The 16,152-nt window shown below is 54.9% G+C and overlaps 1 protein-coding gene across 2 annotated transcripts in view; it reads right to left on the bottom strand.

Moving 5' to 3' along the window:
• The window catches only part of RHBDL3 (rhomboid like 3), a 49,993-nt gene extending 34,254 nt beyond the window's left edge, over positions 1-15,739 (bottom strand). The window contains exons 1-2 of one of the 2 annotated variants that reach the window (XM_042967176.1): positions 15,629-15,739; positions 14,076-14,099 (exon numbers count right to left, since the gene is read on the bottom strand). In XM_042967176.1, coding sequence (XP_042823110.1) covers positions 14,076-14,099; positions 15,629-15,739 — 135 coding nt within the window. The remainder of the gene's footprint in view (positions 1-14,075; positions 14,100-15,628) is intronic. The other variant, XM_042967177.1, reaches the window with a different exon arrangement.
• Between the last annotated feature and the right edge of the window lie 413 nt (positions 15,740-16,152).

Genomic DNA, 16,152 nt, shown 5'->3' with positions numbered 1-16,152 from the left:
CTGCGCCTCTTCACCGGGCTGCTGGGTAACTGGCACTGGCCACACTGCGTACCCCAGCGTTTAGCAGGAGTCGGGCATGATCGGCACTCAGCAAACATTTCTTGGGTGTATAAATAGTGGGTGTTGGGATGGACAGACAGGTACTGATCTTCCAGGGAAGGTATTATCGGTCTTCTTCGTCTCTCCCAGAGAAGCCCATAGCCTTTCCGTGCCTCTTCCACAGCCCCTCTTTGCTCACAGAGCCGCCCCGGGGTCCCCCGCACAGCACACGCCCTGCTAGAGAATGATGCCAACTGTCTGTCGCCACTGCTGAGAGCTGTCCTGTTCACAGAGTGCTTCCCCACACGAATTCGCTGTGCCTACACACGCTGTGGTGAGCTGCTTAGATTTTAGAAAGCAAACAGTGGGCGTCCGTGTGTGCGCGACAGGGGAGTCCAGGTGACCAAACCCACATTTACCCCTTTTTTTTCCTTTTTAAATTTATTTATTTTGAGAGAGAGAGAAAGAAAGGGCGTGAGCAGGGGAGGAGCAGAGAGAGGGAGAGAGAATCTCAAGCAGGCTCCGTGCTGCCAGCACAAAGTCCGATGTGGGGCTCGATCCCACAACTCTGGGATCATGACCCGGGCCGAAATCAACAGTTGGGGCTCAACCAACTGAGCCATCCAGGCACCTCACCCCCTTTTCTAGATAAGGTCAACAGAGACTATTTTAGGAAGGCTGCTCCCGCATGCAGTACCTCTAAGACAATCCAAGAGAAACAGCCCAGACTCACAAGTCATGGGCTATTTCAATTCTTCCCAGAACTCAACGAGGGAGGACATCTCTAAAGAGGTCTATTTAAAAATCTGCCTGTGTCCCCACCCTGAAGTCCAAATACCAGGTTCCAGGGATGACACCTATTTAGTTCACACCACTGAGTATTTCAGGAAACTCAGCCACTCCCTGCGCCACAAAGATCTTTAAGGATGAAAACACCTAACATTTGCTGACTGTCTCATGGGGCCAAATACCTCTCTAAGCACTTTATGTGTATAATTTCTTTGACCCCCCCACCCATGACACCTTCCTGAAGGAGGTCCTATTACTATACTATCCCCATAGGACAGGGGAGGAAATAGAGGCACAGGGGGATGCACAGAGAGGTTAGACGATGTGCCTGGCAGGCGGTGTTCTCCACCCAGACAGTTTAGCAGCACTGGTAGCCACTGACCTTCAGCCTCCAGGGGCTGCCCTGGAGCAAAAGTGAAGGATCACTGTGGTGAGAGGAGGGGGAGGAGGGGGCTCTGGGGGTCTCACGGCCCCATCCTAAACAAAGATTTTGAAAGCACGACAGAGCCTCACATAGCAACAGTTCTGACCTCCTTATTGTTCGGCTAGGAAAGTGAGGCCTGGAGAAGGAAAGTGGCAATGACAGGCAGCGAGGGTCTCCTTCTGATGCCTGGGACCCCTTGCATCTCCAAGGGCTGATGCAGGACATCTGACTCGCCAGCCTGGCCTCACACAGGCCCCTTTGTGCTAGGTGGGATGATGGTAGGGGTGAGGGGTGGAAGCTGAGAAGCAGCCCTGTGTCCTGGGAAAATCCACTCTTCCCCACTGCCACCCGCTATGAGCATTGTGGTGGTGGTGGGGGGGGGGGCACTGATATGCTTATAGGATAGAGTCTCTCCTGACATGGTCTGGGGGGAGCAAGCCCTCTCATTCAAGAGCAGTGACACCAATTGCTTCCCAGGGGCTTGGGAGGGCAGTGGGGTGGAGGGGCTGGGATCAGGCAAGGGCCCCTTTCCCTTGTTTCAGCTCCAGACAAAGAACCACCTGCTCCCCAGCTCTCCCTCCCCCTCCAGGGCTCCCTGCTGTTGTCCTAGTGACAGGGGCTGCCCTGTGGCTCTGGGAGCCCCCACCCCCTGCCAGTCCTGCCCCAAGCACATTACAGGCTCCAGACTACTGAGAATGAGCTGGAAACAGGCCGAGTCTTCCTTCTCTGCCAAAACTCTACCTTTCATGCCAGAGCCAGACAAGCCAGACAATGGGGGTCATCACTACCCTAATAACGAGGCCTCAGGGATGAAGAAGGGTGCCTAGCAGGGAGAGAGACACAGGGAAGGGGCTGGCTCCACAAAGGATGCCTTCTGCCCCCCACCTCCACCACCTGGGGAAGAGGACAGCAGAGGCAGACAGTGGGCATGGGGTATGGGGGTGGTGCAGAGAGAGGAAGACAAAGGGAGAAACAGTCACAGAGACAAGACGCAAGCAGAAGGTGGACAGAGGTAGGTCCTGATGCCCCAGGAGAAAGCCGAGGGCTTTGAAAGGAGGCTACAAGGAACGAGGGATCCCACTCTTGTTTCAGCCACTAACTAGTTTATATAATTTAGGGTAAACATCTCAAGCCATAATTGCCCCATCTATCAAGCATGCCTAATGTCCCTTCAGGTTGTAGTAGGTTAAAGCAAACGTGGGGGCAGCCGCCCTCCAGGGCCGAGGGCTTCACGGACTTGGTGCCCACTTCTACTTGCCTCATTCAGAGCGAAGCAGGGGGCACCCGTGTCAGGGGGCTTGGCTGCCCCTCCTGGGTTCACTTCCTGCCCTTGGGCCTCCCTCAAGGCCAGGTATGGGGGATAAGATCCATGGTCTGGAGCTTTGGGGAAAATAAACCCTACAAATGCAATTTTCCTTGTTAATAATGTACTGAGGACCCCAAAGCTCCCCCCTGCCATGTGCCCTGTGCCTTGGACTCATCCACTGTTAGCAGTGGGTCGCCTTCTGGATGAGGTCTGGCTGGGTGGGTTCCCGGTGACGGTGACGGGGGGGGGGGGGGGGGGGGGGTGGTGTGGGGGCCGTGGGGGGCAGTGGCTGTGAAAGGGCTGCAGGCAGGGGCCCAGCAGGCAGCCAGGAGTCAGGAGCATCCTCCCAGCTGCCTCCTGAATAGGGCCCCCAGCACTGCGGAGGGAGGGGGCAGGCCAAGTCCACATTCAGCCTGAGTGGAGGATGCTGGCAGCAGGGGGAGGAGAAAGGCACAGACTGAGAGCTGACCCTCCCACAGGCTCCCTGCCCACCTGCCTCCGCCATGAAAAGAGCTGCCAGAGGCTCCTCAGGGACATTTAATCCCAGCAGCACCCAGCCCTCTGGCCCCTTAATCCCCCAGGTTGCCAGTTTTCCCCAGCCTGGGGCCCCACACATGCTCTGTCATGTACCCTGTCTCCTGCCCTGGATCCCTTCCTGTGCACTTATGACCTAGGCTGGGAAAAAGCCTGGGAATCACATCCTGTACCACCTAAGGCTCTTTCCCTCCTTGGGGCAAAGGAGTAGGGGGAGCTTCAAAAGGAGCCCTGCCCCACCTGCTGCACTGTCTTGGGCAGATCATTAACCACACTGCCTCAGTTTCTCTTCCAGTCACATGGTAGGAACTCTCCCTTCTCAGGGTGATGTAAGGAAGTCCATCCCCATTGCTGCACATATAAGCAAACCATATGCAAATGAGGCTTGGGGAAAGAGAAATCCACAACCCACACAGCACACAGAGGCAGCCAGTCTTCTATCTTTGCTCCGTCAAAGGGCTGATGGGAAATTTGGGATCAGGATGAGGCAGCTCACATGGGAGGGGGTGAGGTCTCTGCTGTCAGGGAGACCCCGGGACATTGGGGAGAAGGGCAGCAGGCCAGGGGATCATAACGTATGGCCCAGCAGAGCTGAAAGGAATCTCTATGGTTCTCAAACTGCTCTGCAGAAACTTAGGACAACCCCACTCTGAGTTGTTTCCTGTCCTGGCCTTCTGCACAGCACTTGGTTGAACGACAACATGTTAGAAGCTGCATATGTAGAATGGCTGCTAGGTTTCAGGCACTACCTCATTGAAACCTCAGGTCACCCTATGTCCTGGTTTGGCTGAGACAGTCAATAGGCTTATACCTATTGTCTGAGCATGATTATTACCAGCGCCCCTTTCCCCCTCAAAATGGTCCCAATTTGGATGATAAATTATATAGAGCCCCCCATTTAACCCTCACAACAACCCTCTCAGGTAGATACTATCATGAGCTCAATCTTACAGGGGAGAAAAACGGAGCAGGTGGAGAGCTGAGTTGGCCAAGTTTGAACAGCCCGTCGTTGGTGCAGATGGATTCACGTCCGGGCGAAGGGGCCCAGAGCCTGCACTCTCCCATCATTAGGACAGTGTAGCTAAAAAAAAGCGTGAGAGAGCCCAGTCTAATCCTCTCCTTGGTTCATTTAACAAATATTTACCAAGGATCGACTACGTGCCAGGCACCACACCACATTTCCTGGACAGGGAAACACAGGTGCGGAGAGCAAAAGAAAGTAGCCCAAGGTTACAGAGCGATTTAGTGGCCAAGACAAGAACAGTTCTGGGCTCCTCCATGGGAACCTGCTCCAGCCTTGCCCTTCTTTGTCTCTCTGTGCCGTCCTGCATGCGAAATATAGCCTCTGGCTCGGGGTTTTGTGAACATCAGGCCCAAGATGGTGCCTAAAATAAGGTCCTGTAAGTTTGGGAAACGCTTTTGGAAGGGCCTGATGCATAAAACCATACTAAGGGCTCACAGCGAAGAGACCTGATTTTGCTCAGCCCAGCGTTTCTCAAACTTACTGGACCTTTGAGCATCATATTTTTCACACCAACACTCCATGGGACACCCTTTGGGAAAAACGCATGACTCCACTACAGAGTAGTAATTTCTTCCTTTTGTGGAACCTGACCCTCTGTCCATGGTTCCGAACCAGCCTGTCACCTCCATCACTTGAGTGGCAAAGGCCCTCAAGTCAACTGACACTTTGTCTGGAGGCCCCCAGCGGTTAGAAATCTGCGGGACCCAGGCCACAGCCCAAGGGGTGAGGGCGGTGTCACCAGGGAGAGGCTGAAGAATCAAGGACTGGCCTAAGGGACGGCTGGGTTGAGCTCTCAGAGAACAGCCCTGCGGGAGCCAGGATCTGTCTGCTCAGCACCCAGGACAGCGGCGCCACTCCTCCCTCCCCACCCCCCCCAACCCCTCGTGCTGGCTGGGGAGCCAGGCCAAGGTTTCAGAGTTTACCCAGCAGCAGCGAAGAATCCGAGAAGAAGAAAGGCGCACACACACTTATTTTCTATCTATTATGTATGTGTGAATTGTACAAACTGCATTTCCAGGACAATTACACGTCTGGTCCCTGTTCCCAGCACTCGAATTTCCTTCCTGCTCCTAGGACGACCCCCTCCCTCTCCTTGATCTAGAGAGCCCCAGGATGCCAGTGAAGGGTGTGGGCACTTCCGAGGACACCAAAGGCAGCACCCGGAGTGCCTTGCGGTCTGGAAGGTCGGGACCCGGAATCTAGGGAAGGCTCCCATCCCTGGCCCCACTGCGTGCCCTCGCTGTCCTTCAAGACAGAAGGAGCCCTGGGAAATGACCACATGGCATGCATGCGGGGTGGGCAGGGGAAAATATGAACAGCTGCCCCTCCTCACTTGAGGGGCAGTTACCAAGGCTCATCTGCTGGGTCCTTGCACAATTAACCAGGCTACCTAGGGGCTTACGCTCAGCAGAGCTGTCCCCACCCAACAGCCAGAGCTCACCAGGGAACTCGGGCCCATTATGGATATTTACTGCCCCATAAATTAGGTCCAGGCCTGCAGCTGCTGAGGTCAGGAGGTGGGGTTATGGGAGTAGCAGGTTTCTCTTCCAGTTCTCCCTCCTTGCAAACGAGGATGCTAATTCTCCCCATAGAGAAAACTACCTCACACTGTTCCCCTGACTTCTCTTCGCTCTGAAATACTGATTTTCACAAATCTTTTATTACTTTTCTTCTCATGTCAACCCTGGAGTGAGTGTGATTAGTCCCATTTAACAGACATAGGAACTGAGGGACACAGAGATAAACAGCCTGCCCAGACCCCCCCCCCGGGGGGGGTCACTCAAGAGGGCCCCTGAGCAACCCTCCTCCCCACAAGTCAAACAGCTGAACGGGGCTGTGAGGTTGGTTAGGGAGCTAGAACACCCTTCCCTCAGCAGAGAAGCGGGCATCCTGGCCTGAGTCCAGGCCGAGTCGCTGGATAATGGGCATGTTTCCAGAAACCATCCAATGCGCTCAACACCTGGACTGGAGGGGAAGCGCTCCCAGACTTTCCCTGGGATGCAGGACGCTGGGGTTAGGAGGGCAATGAGGGGTGGGGCCCCTCTTTCCTCCAGGCTTTGTCTCTTTCCACCCTGAAAGCCCCTTGGAAGACTCTGCTTCTTTTTCAGAGCCCCCCAAAGAAGGCCTTGGAGACTCGGGGGCAGGGGAGACAGCTGGGGGCTGTGACTCAGAGGCAGGTCTCTTGGGTCCCCAGGAGCAGACATAATGCCCATGCTGACTCATCCAGGCACAGCCATCACAGCCGCCTGGGGACTGAAGCTGAGTCACAGCATCAGCCACAAAGGCGGGCATCCTGGCAGGGAGGGGGGGCCGTCACAGGTCACAGGCGGGGTGAGGGGGGGTCAGTGCAGTAGGATTGGGTATGGGCAGGGGCTTACATCTGCCCCATCCCTCCCTTCCCTTCAGCCTAAACCCACTTCCTCCTGCTGCTCCTAGAAGCCACCAAAGAGTCCCTCTGGTCCCTCATTCCCCAGAAAAGAGAAGGCTGAGAGACCCAGAGGAGGGAGTGGGGGTGGGGAGGTAGGATAAAGGGTCACCAAACTCCTCCGCCTCCTGGGCCCTCCACCCTGTTTCAGAAGCCACCTTGTGGAGAAACACATACAACCCCTTCTGCAGAGGATCCTCCTTGGCTTTGCGTCTCTGGGCAGGCCCCGCCCCCTCAGGCCTCAGTTTCCTCCTCTGTAAAGAAGGTCTAGCACCACTCACCTCACAGGGTGGCTGAGAGATCAAAATGAGATGAGGAGATATGTGCATGCAGTAGGCACTCAGTATCTGTTCTCTTGAAGAAATATTTACTGACTCAAACCTGCAACGTGCATCAGGAAAGCTGGGGGGGCAGAGATGGTGGCTCCCCCCGGGGCGCTCACAACTCAAGATACACACAGACAGAAGAGTGCCCTATTCTCACAGTGGACTGCCAGGTCGAGGAGGCTGGCTCTGGGCTCTGGTCACCTGACAGGCGGGACCGTTCACCCTCAGCCACGCAGGCAGCCAGGCAGTGACCAGAGGGGACACTTGGGCGTCATCCCCACCCCAGCCAGCCTTTGTCCCAAAGCTTCTCTTCTTTTCCTGCGGAAAGTTCAGGAGGAATGTGGATGTCAGCTCCTGCCCTGAAGCCAGCTTGATAGGATAGGATGAACCCCACCGGAATCCTGGGGATCTGAATGCTGAGTCAACACCTGTGACCCTTACATGTCACATGTTCTTTCGAAATGAAAACAGTGTCCATTTCCTTAAGTCCCAGTAAGACGATACAACTGCCAGGTTTCTCAGGTGCTCCCTGCATACTGCCCCTACTGCCCCAAGTGCTACACACACACACTCTCGGGAGCCTCACCACAACCCTGAGGGAAGGATATTATTCTAGGCAGCTTACAGATGAGAAAACTGAGGTTTGGAGAGGTTGCCTGGCTCGCCCATTGCCACGCACCTGGCAGGAGAACTGGGACTTGAGCCAGATGTGTGTCCTCTTCGTTGTCCTAGTCACTCAGGACGCCAAGTGAGCAAATGGAAGTCTGCATGGCCTGGTGGTGGGAACACAGGTCAGAGGGGAGCAGAGCTGGGCTCTAGTCCCAGCACTGACAGGACGGCTGCCTATTATGTGGCAGGCAGCACACAGTCTCAGATCCCTTGGCCCCACTGCTCAACTGCTACCACATGTACTTCTGTGAGTGGTCAGAGATACAAGGGTTAATTCAGCATGACTGCCAGGGTCACTGGGACAGGAACAGGGTAGGAAAGCTGGCTTTGTGGTGGAGGGACTTCCATAGCCTCAAGGGCTCTGGAGGCCACCTGATAATGGAGTGAAGGTACAGAGCCTAAGCAAGGGCTCCAGTCAAATCTACGGCTTTGTCCTTCTCTGGGAACCTCTTTCTGCTGGCTAATCATGTGTTCCGGGGGCCGCCATCAATGCCTTGTCTCTGGGGCAGGTGTTTTCTCCATGGCCCCTCACTAATCCATTCAGTAGCCCCGTGTGAACCTCTTTTCAACTCCCAGAACTTAAGCCAGCGTGCGGGAGAATTGCAAATGAGGTAGGCTTTAGGGTCAGGCCAAGGGAAGACCCCAAGCTGGAGAAAAGGGGGCTGAGCAGGGGAGATACTTGGGGAGAGCAAGCAAAAAAGTCCTCTGGACTCAGAAGTGGCTCTCTTTCGAGGAGCCCAGATTGGGAAGGAGCTGGTTTACGGAGGCCACTGCCTTCCTGGTGGGGGCCTGGATCTCAGAAGCAGCCCTAGGCTTCTTCTAGTAAAGTCTGAGTCCCAGTCAAGAGACAGTTGTCAAATGTCCACTGGGTATCAGACATTATGAAGAGTCTCCATTACCATTTAATTTCCACAGTTGCCACTGGAGTTCAAGATTACTGTCCTTGTTTGAGGCGCCCGGATGGCTCAGTCGGTTAAGCGTCCAACTTGAGTTCAGGTCATGATCTCGCGGTTCATGAGTTGGAGCCCCGCATCCGGTTCTGTGCTGACAGCTCAGAACCTGGAGCCTGCTTCAGGTTCTACGTGTGTGTGTGTCTCTCTCGGCCCCTCCCCTGTGCATGCTCTCCCTCTCTCTCTCTCTCTCAAAAAATAAACATTAAAAAATTTTTTAAAAGATTGCTGTCCTTGTTTTACAAATGAGGAAATCGGGGCTGAGAGCACTAATGTCACTTGCCCCCAATCACAAAGTCAGTAAGGCTTGAAGCCAGGTCTCTGTGACTCCAAATCCAGGGTTCTGGACCCAAGAGGCTGCCTAAGTTGCTCTTCAAGCTGGTTGTAGCATGTTTATAATTTCAGTGGTGGGACAGTCAAAACTTGTCTGCTTTCCTTCTGGGAGATTAGCAGTTGGGGCTCTTTTGGGGGTTCTGAGAAATGCACGCTGTCAGTGGAAGGGAGAGAACACACACAAGCACAATCAAATTACTTTCAATCTTTCCTTTTCTTCTTGCTCATCTGTGCTCAAAAGTAATTGTGCTTTGTTGACTTAGCAGAACTCTGCCCCCAAACACTTTTGCTCATTAAACATTTGTAAATCTTGAAGGCATTTTAAGGATGAACCCAAAAATGGTTTTCCCAGCCTGGAAGCCCTTCATGGGTCCTCTATCTGCCACTGACTCACTATTTGACCTTGGACCCCTGAGGGCACTTCCCCGGGGTTCAGGAAGGGACTGAGAGTGAGACTTTCCAAGCGTAACCTGAAAAAAGGGAGCCTGGAGGGAACCTATGTAATAATGTAAAGCAAAAACTGAAGGGTACATTACTTGCACAATTACAAATAGCAGGGGAATAGATGAGAAATAAAGAATAAACCTGGGGCGCTTGGGTGGCTCAGTCAGTTAAGTGTCTGACTTTGGCTCAGGTCATGATCTTGAGATTCTTGGGTTCAAGCCCTGCATCGGGCTCTGGGCTGACAGCTCACAGTTCAAGCCCTGCATCGGGCTCTGGGCTGACAGTTCAGATTCTGTGTCTCCCTCTCTCTCTGCCCCTCCCCCACGTGCGCGCGTGCTCTCTCTCTCAAAAATAAACATTAAAAAAAAAAAAAAAAGAATAAATCCAATCACAAATAAAAATTTACCAAGTGATCAAATTTTCCAAATAACACCTAAAGGAAGTGTTTCTTAATAAGTGATGCTGGCAAGGGGTGCCTAGGTGGCTCAGTCGGTTAAGCGTCCGACTTTGGCTCAGGTCATGATCCCACAGCTTGTGGGTTTGAGCCCTGCGTCGGGCTCTGTGCTGACAGCTTGGAGCGTGGAGCCTGCTTCAGTTTCTGTGTCTCCCTCTCTCTCTCTGCCCCTCCCCCACTCATACTCTGTCTCTTTCTCCCTCAAGAATAAACATTAAAAAATAAAAATTAAAAAAAAAGTGATGCTGGCATAACTGGATAGGAAAAAGGTCTGGATAGAGTCAAGGGTTTGATGATTTTTTTAGTATAGAAAAAGTAGTAGGAAATACAAGTGCATATTCATAAAATCTAAAAAAGAAGGAATGAAGAATGGGGTGCCTGGCTGGCCTAGTCGGAAAAGTGAGTGACTCTTGGTCTCAAGGTTGTGAGTTCGAACCCCACGTTGGGTGTAGAGGTTACTTAACTAAATACGTAAATGAACTTTTAAAAAAATGTTTATTCGGGCACCTGGGTGGCTCAGTCAGTTAAGCATCTGACTTCACCTCAGGTCACAATCTCGTGGTTCATGAGTTCAAGCCCTGCATTGGGCTCTGTGTTGATAGCTTGGAGCCTGGAGCCTGCTTCCGATTCTGTGTCTCCTTCTCTCTCTGCCCTTCCCCCACTGGCGCTCTTTCTCTCAAAAATAAATAAACATTTAAAAAAAAAACCATAAAATAAAAAATGTTTATTGGTTTATTTTGAGAGAGAGAGAGAGAGAGAGAGAGAGAGAGAGAGAGAGAGAGAGAGAGAGAAAATGAGCAGGGGAGGGGCAGAGAGAGAGAGAGAGAGAGAGAGAGAGAGAGAGAGGAAGAGAGAATCCAAGGCAGGCTCTGCCCTGTCAGTGCAGAACCCAACCCGGGGACAGAACCCACAAACCGTGAGATCATGACCTGAGCCAAAATCAAGAGTTGGCTACTTAACAGACTGAACCACCCAGGCGCCCCTAAACAAATAAACTTTTAAAAAATAAAAAAATAAAATAAATAAACACAGATGAAGACTGTCTCGGGTCCAAAGCAATAGGAAGAATCATGAAGGAAAAGCTCAACAGATCCAACTATAGGAGAATAAGACACTTTACAGCATATTACACTATAACCACAAATTCATATTTAGGTAACTTTAAAATCTAATATTTAGGGAAACCATTAAGATCCCAAGTACATGAGAAGACGATTCCCTCAGCAGAAGTACACATAGGAAAGAAAGTATATGGAGCGTCTAGGGGTTGGAGTGATGATGTCTAGGTGTCCTGCCCGCTAGAACTTCCAGGACCCGCGGGGAAGAAACCAGGGGTGGGGTGAAGAGGGAGAACACGTTACTCTCCTGCTTGAGCGGGCCAGATTCCCAGAACACCTGGTGGGGCAGGGAAACCTCCAAGGGACAGGGGTCACCTGTTTTCTTCACTTGAAACTCCCACAAAAGGCATCCTGGCCATTTAGTTGGGGGGTGACCATGCAGGACCAACAGGCGTAGGGCACAGCTTGAGTCGTTGGGGCTTAATTAGCTTCATGCTGGGTCAAAGCTACTCTGTGTGCTGAAGAACCAGACAGCAGGTCCCAGTTTGAAACTGGGTGCTCACTGGTGTTTCCGTGACCCAGGAGGGAAAGGAGGACTGACTGGGGCCAGCCTCTCATCCCATCGACCTCTGGAAGGTGAACACATCAGCTTGGAGGGACTCTGACAGGTGTCATGTGCCCCACGCCCCCACCACAGTTCAACTGGTCAGGGCTGTCCCTCCCTCCCTTCCTTCCTTCCTTCCTTCCTTCCTTCCTTCCTTCCTTCCTTCCTTCCTCCCTCCCTCCCTCCCTCCCTTTCTTTTTCAACTTGAGAGAGAGAGAGAGAGAGAGCATGCGTGCGCAAGTGGAGGAGAGGGGTAGAGGAAGAATCTTACGCAGGCTCTATGCTCAGCATGGAGCCCAATGTGGGGCTTGATCCCTCAGCCCTGGGATCATGACCTGAGCTGAAATCAAGAGTCGGATGCTCAACCCACCAAGCCATCCAGGTGCTCCAGGGCTGTCTAGTTCTGTAAGAGATGGTTGGGGCGCTGCCTCAACCCCCAGCCAAACATTCTTTCCTAAGTGCACCAGGTTCACCAACCCTGGAGTCCCACCTTTAAACAGGCCCACAGGAAGAGGCAGGGGGAAAACCCTTCAGCTTTCTGAAGAACCTAGCATCCTGAAGTTCTGCATCCTTCTGTGAAGCTTCCTACCTACTCTCCAGTTAGCTCCATGCGGGAATGGCCCCAGGCAGCTTCACAAAGGAGGGGGAAGGAACACAGAGGAAATCTGCCAGAGGTCAAGCCCTGCCCAGGAGCGGCTCTCCTTAAACACAAAGCACCCACAGGAAGGAAGGCAACAGAAATGGGCTTCTAATGTCATGTGAGGGATGGGGAAGAAATTACTGTGAGAAAAAATGGTTTGCCCTGAGTATGTCTGGGAGTTTTCTTCCTAGGATTAATTTTGTCTGTCTGGAAAGGTTTCTGGGTGGGCCTTCCCAGAAGTAGGGGCATGCTCGTGGTGACACTAGGGACCTCCCTCCAGCAGGAGAAAATGGATTTCACAGACCACCCGCTATTAGTTGCTACACATCCTCTCTGCTCTCTGCACATCCTCCCCTCTCCCGGCTCCAAAGTCTTCCTACTAAAAGTTTTCCTCCATTCACCCAAACAGTTCCTTTTAAAATGTAAACACACACACACACACACACACACACACACACACACACACACACAGAAAACTAATCGAATGAGAAAGAGACACAGAGGGAAAAAATGAAACACTTTGTTCTAGGTTCTGATTCTAAATCTGGCAGGAGGTGTGAAGGGCTGGCAGCTTGCTGGTCTTGGTATGGGTGACAGCAGGCGGCCCCTCCTGCCTCAGGGCGGCAGGCCAGCAGCGGCTGTGCTCTTAGGAACTGGAGGGAGAGTGGGTGGCATGTGGGGGCAGAGGGAGAGATGTGCCACCCCACTGGGACAGGAGCCGAGTGGATGCTCCCCAGACCACAGCCAGGCCTCGTGCTAATGCGGATGACACCCCCCCAAGCCCCACCCCAGGCCTGCCATGACTTTCCAGCTGTAATTCCAAGTCTCAGTCCCACTTGGGCACCTGCATTTAGTGGGCTCCCCAAACCGAACTGGTCTGAAACCAAAGCTGTCATTTATGCCAACACCTGACCCCCACCCTGACTTTCCCTTTTTCCTCCCAGGTTCAGAATCTCAAACTTATCTATGTGCTTCACTCATTGACTCAGGGGCAGTAAGCCTTCCAATTCCCCGCGGTCACATCCCTCTTCCTTTCCGTTTTTACCTCATCTACTACGTCACTGAGGCAGACTCCTGACTACTTTCCCTCATGCCTGCAACCCACCTTGCCTCCATCCTATCACACAGGACCTTCCCAAAGCACTGCTCAGATCCCTGCTAAAAAGCTTTCAAAAGCTTCCCCTGCGTGTAACAGGACGAGGTCTGGTCCGAGCTACTTTTAAAGCTCTATCTCCTTCTCCAATCCAACAGGTGCCCTCTGGCCGGACCAGACAGGGCTCTTAAAGTTGCACAGACTTCGTGGCACAATCATGCTTACCGCGGGACCGCAGCGTTCACTACTCCCCCTGCACCGGGACATCTCTTGCCTATCCTCTGCATCGAGGAATGGAGCGGGAGAGGGAAATACACAAAAGCTTTCAACAGGAGTACCAAGCAAAGAAGAAACTGTTTCCTTGCCGAAGGTCAACTGTCCATCAATTGATTCCAAAGGTGGCATTTCCAAATCCACTCCCCACACCTAGACGCTAGGTGTTGCAAACAATCACGTACTATTTCCCCTAACTCTCATCCGTGCCGCAAAGTTAGAGACAGCTTTCAAAAGAGCTCATACTGTGAGTCATCCTCCAAGGGGGGTAGAGATTTGACTTCAGTGGTAGCCACATGGATCTCTGAAGGTGGAGGTAGGAAAGGAGGGGGGATGTTAACCTCAGCCCTTCCCCCACCTCCTCAGCCCCAACTGCAATCCCCTGGCACATAGAGAACGTCCCTGGCTTTCGATACCTATTGTCCAATTTCTATGTGGTTTAAACCTGGCTCTGGTGAGGCAGAGTTGGGAGAAGGAGGGAGACAAGGATCTCTCAGGGGAGCCCACCGCCTACTCCTGAAACCTGGAGAGCAGTGGAGAGCAGTGTTCGGTCTCATAGATGCACTAAGCCACGCCCCCACCCCACGTCAGCATCTCAGGAGTGCAGAGCTAGGGAAGCCCACGCAGGCAGGGAGACTGATTGTGGGGAGGGCTGGAAGGAAGTGGGGGGGGATTTAACTGCTCACGTACCTGATCAAACAGGACTTTCCAGTGCTGGTAGAGAGGGAGGCCATGCACAAGAGGAGGAAGAGGAGAGAGAGAAACACACACTTATCACCAAGGACTCTCCAGCCCCCCTGAGATTTCGGACACTGCCTCCCAGTTGCTGCCCAGACTCAGGGACCCGCCACAAGACACCAGGGGAAATGTGGGAAGAGCTCCCCAAGTGAATCTGCACTAAGCAAAGGGAGGGAACTCAGGTTGGGGAGGTTGGGGGTGGGGGGTGTCCCTCACTTGGAGACACGCAGAAAGGGATAAACAGAACAAGGGTGAGTCTCAACAATTACTAAATAAAGGCATTCAACTCTCCCCAAGGGCCTCTAATAACTTACACCTAAAGCTTGTAGCCGTGTCTATTCCCACACCTGGGAAAGCTGACCCAGGTGCAATCCCATCAGACCCGCCAGAACCGTCCCAACGTGCTAGGGGCCAGAGACCCCTACTCAGGAAAACTCAGCCTGCACAAACGCTAACATTTTGCCTGCAGCTTGGGAGGAGGGGTCTCTGGAAAGCACTGAAATCTAAGTGGTCCCTTCCAAGGCTGAGTCTAATTGGTGAGTTCGGGGCTTGGGGGCCAGAAGCTGGTGAGAGGTTTAACTGCGGGAGCCAGAGGGAAGGGAGGATGTTAAGCTCCCCTGGGGCACACTCATTCAGACTTGCCGGCTTAGGTTTAGTAGGTTGGGGGGCCTGGCTTCACCTCCATTTCCCATTCTGAGAGAGGGCTAGGGCAGGGCAGAGCGTCTGCCCAGTTTTTCCCCTCAGTCTGCAGGTTAACCTGGGGAGGGAGTAGCTTAGGAAATTCCAGTTCCCAGGACTCCCCGGCGCGGGCTCCGCCGCTGGCTCCCCGAACCGAAGGGAAGGAGACTCCGGCGGCAGATGGCAGGGAAGCCCTCTGGGGCAGCCCCTCCCCATCCTCGCCCGGGGGACCGTCGCAGGCACCGACTCGGTCTGGGACTCCCGGGCTCCCAGTACTCCCCCTCTTCCTCCTCCGGCCAGGTTCGGGGGCTGGGGCCGGCTTCAATTTCAATCAGTGTCGCCACAGGGCAGGTGCAGGGAGGGAGCTAATCCGGAAGCGAAGAAGGGGGTCGCCAGACCGGTCGGCGCTGCCGGGTTCCGGGGACTCTGCGGCGCCCGCTCCTTCCCCGGGCTCAGGGAGCCCGCAGGTCGCGAGTGGGAGGGGAGGGGGAGTCACTGCTGTGACGCGGCCGCCTCTGCGGGAAAACGCCGTGTCCCGGGCACTGCACCAGCCGCGGGGAGGGGGCTCCGGCGGCAGACGGGTCCCCATCGCAGCGGCGGGGCTGTGTCCCGCAGCGAAACGGCGGGAGCCCGAGCAGGGGGGTGGCGCGCGCGCGTTTGGGGGAGACCGGTCCCTCCGCCCTCTCCCGCCCGCGGGGACCCGGCCAATCCGGGGCGCTCCCGCCGTCACCTTGAAACCTCCAAGTTGCCCCGCGGGGGAGAGACGGGGGCAGCTCCCCCACAGTGCCCCCCAGAAAGTTTGCCCGGGCGGGGGAGGGGGCACTCACGTCCTCCGGCGCCGCCGGCGGCCGCTCCTCGGCCTCGGGTTCCAGCTCCTCGATGCGCTCCGCCTCGGCGCAGGCGGCCACTGCGGGGCCCGGGCTGGGGTGCTCTCCCATGCCGACGCGGGGTCCAGGGCCGGCGGGCGGCTGTGGGGCTCGTCCCGGCGCGCCGGGCTAACTTTGCGCGGCGCGGGCCGCGCCGCTCCGGGGGCCCTGTGCGCACCGCGCCGCCTCCGCGCCAGCCCCGCCGCCCGCTCCCGCCCCCATGGCCCCGGCCCCCGCGTCGCCGCCTCGCCACCCCGGGACGCCCGGCCCCTCGCCGCCAAACTTCTCCGCGCTCGCGGCCCCGCCGGCCTCCGCCCAGGCCCCCACGCCCGGCTCAGAGGCGAGGGCGCCCTTGGGCCGGCCCCGGCCCCGCGGCTCCCCGCGCTCCCTTCTCGCTTCCCGCGGCCCCAGCTCTGCGCCGGAGTCTCCTCCTCCCCGCGGACTCCTCGGGGGCGGTGCGCGGGCGGGGGCGGGGCTGCTCCCGG

Source organism: Panthera tigris, chromosome E1 (assembly GCF_018350195.1).
Source record: "Panthera tigris isolate Pti1 chromosome E1, P.tigris_Pti1_mat1.1, whole genome shotgun sequence".
NCBI classification, from domain to species: Eukaryota; Metazoa; Chordata; class Mammalia; order Carnivora; family Felidae; genus Panthera; species Panthera tigris.
The sequence above is the reverse complement of the archived record's forward strand: the minus strand, read 5'-3'. Positions and strand labels throughout refer to the sequence as shown.